Here is a 3,847-nt window from a genome sequence, read left to right on the forward strand (position 1 = left end):
GGTCATGTTGGTATCAAGAGAGTATCTGTCTGATGTCACCGATGGGGGCTTTCCATTACACACATTGGGATTCATTTATTTTGGGGGGAAAATAATTGAAAATTAGATTTCTTCTGAATAAATTTCACCAATGTGACTTGACAGGAATACAATAATCTTTAGAAAAACTACAAGTAGTGAAAGACCACCACCTAGTGTCCAGACATGGTTATTGCTGCAGATGTGTTAAACAACGTAAGTTTATTGTAATGCTACTTTCTACTTCACTATACATCAGAGAGGACGGATGGCTCTGTAAATCCAGACAAAAGGGAATCTTATAACCTCACTGCTTCCGGACAATTATTGTGCAGCAACAGTGTCTTCTACCTAAAACCTGTCTACAAAAATCTCAAAGTGCAAAAAAAGAAAGAAAAAGGATTTCTGAAACAACTTATTTATTTTGGACTGAATCAAAGAATACAAAAACATTTGGAGTCGACTGACAGTGCGAAACCACAGGAAGTATTTACAAATGTGTTATCTACAAGGAGGAATGGGACAATTGCTAACGGCCTTTCCCAAAAACAGGGCAAAAACTAGAGCGCAGAGTGCTGGAATTGACACCGAGGCAGTCTGAACAACACATGCAGTGGCTTTGAACACCGAAGAGTCCAAAACACTGGCGCTCCATCACATCACACAGATGTCATCAATCACGTGGCTGACAGATGAGTTTATAAAACCTCCTGCTGTGAATCTCATTAGACGGGAAATAAGAAGATCGACCACCGTGAGATCCCTTCACTTTGAGTCCCAGTCGCCTGCTTTCCTCTATTCCCCTACGTGGGCCGGTATTTAACAACTTAGGAAGCTTCTTCGTCGATCTTGGGTGCCAAGTAGTATTTGACGTGTCCCATATCGGCGATCTTGTACTCCACCACTGATGAAAGACAAAAAAAAAAAAAGTCAACACAGTAGTTTGTGCAAACATGTTGAAAATCCAAACAAAGAATGTTCCTACTTTAAAAAAAAAAAAGAGATAGAAGATGCACTTACCGAGGGGGATATCAGCAGACATGCTGAGGGTGACTGTCTTGGACAGCGGCGTCGCCTTGGTGAAGAAGTTCAAATAGTTGAGGGCAAAGATCAGCTGGACGGGTTCGTTCATCTCAATAGTGACCTAAAAACACAGAAGAGGGAAAAAAAACATTTTAGACGTTCCACCGCAACGGTAAACGTGAAGGACGGTCACAACTCTATTATTTTCCCAATAGTTTAATCTAATCCCATTTTCAAGTCGCTCAAGGAGACGTCCACAAACGGCTTTGTTTTGTCTGATTCCAGCCGTTGAAACAAGAACATTGAATGATACGCAATTGAGAAGCTGAAAAATGATATCAAAATAGCTGCAGATCAATTTACTGTCAATCAAACAATGGTTTTAGATTAATATAAAAAATGGTGTAGCCAGACAAAAAAATAAAAGACTGTGGCCAGTTGTGTGAATGTCAGGTTCAGCCCAGCTCTCTTACTCACCGCCTCGTCCTCCTTGTCCACGTTGCTGGTCTGGGACAGCTTGACGTTCCCTGTGCCCAGCTCTCCCGAGGCGGAGAACTTGACTCCGTCTTTGGCACAGGAGATCATGACGGCGTCACCGATCTGGGACAGGTCGCGGCAGATGCGGGCAAACTCCCCAGAGGGCATCTTTACCACACAGCTGTATTCCTGCTCCTGGAAAGACCCAAACAAAGGGGTGAGGGACAGTGTGCATGGAGTGTGTCGGCGCCAAGACGGTGCACAGGACGCAAAAAGGACTTACTGGAATACCGAGCTGCTCCACGTCCAGGTCCATCAACTTCATCTCGTAATCGGAGACTTTCTCCTGGTCTGTTAGAGTGGAAAGAGAGAAAAAAAAAGAGGGCCATTAAGATGCTGAACCTGAAGAAGCCACGCTATACAGCAACCATGATGTCATACGGCTTCAACTTCAATATCTCAAAATACTTACTGAGTGTCTCAAACACCAGGGCCAGTGTGTCTGCATTGTCTTCTGCTCGGAGGGTGATGATGTCTTCATTTCCTGCACACTTCAGGATTTTGGACATACTGTACAACAATGACAGGAGGAGAACGTCAAATCGCTTGAATGAATAGAAGTCAACCTTTTATTTTTATAGTCGTAGTTTATAGGGGAAATAATATTTCCCCTACTTCTTTACGCATTTATGTTATTTTTTTAATAGCATAGTGTTCTAATACACGTAAGTTAAATTATCAGTTCATCTTTCGGTTCTTCTTTTTGATCTATTAAAATTACCCCAAATACATGCATTTAACATATGTGTACAGAGAAGTTCAATAAACTGCATCTATTGCTTGAAAGCGAAGCAGATGGGTGCTTCGATGGGACATCACCGGGAACACCGGCGGTGTTACAAAGAGGCGGAAGCGGAAGTTCCCGGATTGAAGAGCAATTCCCGCCAATCATCAGCACAGCATTTGGCGCTCAAATGACGTCGTTGCGTCACAACAAAGTAGCGCTCGAACTGCGCCACATGTTCAGCCGTTAACACCGAACACTTGGACCAAACCGGTTATTCGTAATAAAACACAGGTGAAAACCCGACGTGTGATTGGGACAGTAAGAGTCAACTGCTCGGTCCCGGAGAGAGACGTGCCCGGGCAAGTCCTCCAAGATGGCTGCCCTCTTTGTAGCCTTTAGTTTAGACAGAGTTAGTTATGCCAACTGAAGACATTTAGCCGCCGGTGACGTCATGTTACCGATGCGCATTTAAACTGCTCAGACAAATCAAACCTCGGCTGGTAACGTGTCCATTTGAGCCGCGGCCAAACTTTGGCGAGCGGACCTCTCGAACTAGCTAACGTCACGCTTCAGATGTTTATGCTAATGTCGCCGCGAGCCAACAACACACACACACACACACACACACACACACACTGAATGTTATGCGCGCCAACAGAGCGGGCTGTAACGTGCTGCTCCACCTGCTGAGGTTGACTCCCATGGCGAGGTTCCTGTCGCAGCGGTACGAGTCGAAGCCGTCGTGCCGCAGCGTGAGCTGGACCAGCGACACGTGAGACGAGTCCATGCTCTGCAGGGAGATGCCGGACGAGCTGACGTCCCAGCAGGCTTCTGTGATCAGGTCCTTCAGAGCCTCCAGCACCTTCTTCAGGATGGAGCCCTGGACCAGGCGAGCCTCGAACATGGTTGCTTTGGGAGTTTTACGTCTGCGTAGAGTGAACCGAGGAGAGGGTTTCGTGGCGCTACTCCGTCCAAAGGGAGGCCGGCAGGTTTGAGAAGGAGAGCTGGAGAGGCGCCTCTGGAAGTTCAGCCTTTGTGTTCGTCAGCTTGCAGACGACACTCTCACAGCAGAGGGGAGATTTGAGCTGGAAGCGCGCGCTAACGTCAGCTTTTTAATGACTCGGTGCGTATACGTCATTTCCGTGTCCTTTTGTCGGTACCAATCAAACCGCGAGTGGGCACCGATTTCCGCCATTTTGGGGAGGACCAGCCTCTCACCAGCACAACAATCAATGCAGTGACACGTTTAGAAGAATATAGGCAAAAGAGCAATATTTAATGGATAATGAAAGGTACATTGTAATAAAACGACCATATTTGGCCTGGCACATACAAAGTAAACAAAAGGCAGTCGATGTTATATTTATTTTGCAAAAAAGTATTTGGGGTAATTTGAGACAAACTTTAAAATGAATGTAAGAAAAGGGTATTGAGGAAATCCCGCCCTTTCGTTTCAATGGATGTGGAATTTACGGCCTATACAAATAAGATAATCGTTATGTATTTTGTGGACTATAGACCGTATTGTTAATACAACTGTTA

At 45.3% G+C, this 3,847-nt stretch overlaps 1 protein-coding gene across 1 annotated transcript; it reads right to left on the minus strand.

The window, feature by feature from the left end:
• Positions 1-420: 420 nt before the first annotated feature.
• On the minus strand, positions 421-3,411 carry pcna (proliferating cell nuclear antigen). The gene is made up of 6 exons (XM_034542207.1): positions 2,989-3,411; positions 1,991-2,088; positions 1,802-1,869; positions 1,519-1,713; positions 1,039-1,162; positions 421-922 (listed from the first exon to the last, which is right to left on the minus strand). Exons 1-6 carry the CDS (start codon positions 3,207-3,209, stop codon positions 846-848), a joined length of 783 nt encoding a protein of 260 aa, XP_034398098.1. The 5' UTR covers positions 3,210-3,411; the 3' UTR covers positions 421-845.
• Between the last annotated feature and the right edge of the window lie 436 nt (positions 3,412-3,847).

Source organism: Cyclopterus lumpus, chromosome 9 (genome assembly GCF_009769545.1).
Source record: "Cyclopterus lumpus isolate fCycLum1 chromosome 9, fCycLum1.pri, whole genome shotgun sequence".
Classification (NCBI taxonomy): domain Eukaryota; kingdom Metazoa; phylum Chordata; class Actinopteri; order Perciformes; family Cyclopteridae; genus Cyclopterus; species Cyclopterus lumpus.

Bases quoted from the DNA above. Each gene is read 5' to 3' on its own strand.
- pcna (XM_034542207.1), bottom strand. From the start codon at position 3,209: ATGTTCGAGGCTCGCCTGGTCCAGGGCTCCATCCTGAAGAAGGTGCTG. The intron at 2,089-2,988 runs GTGGAGCAGCAC...ATTGTTGTACAG, and splicing joins ATGGGAGTCAACCTCAGCAG to TATGTCCAAAATCCTGAAGT. The intron at 923-1,038 runs GTAAGTGCATCT...GTCTTTCATCAG, and splicing joins GTCTGCTGATATCCCCCTCG to TGGTGGAGTACAAGATCGCC.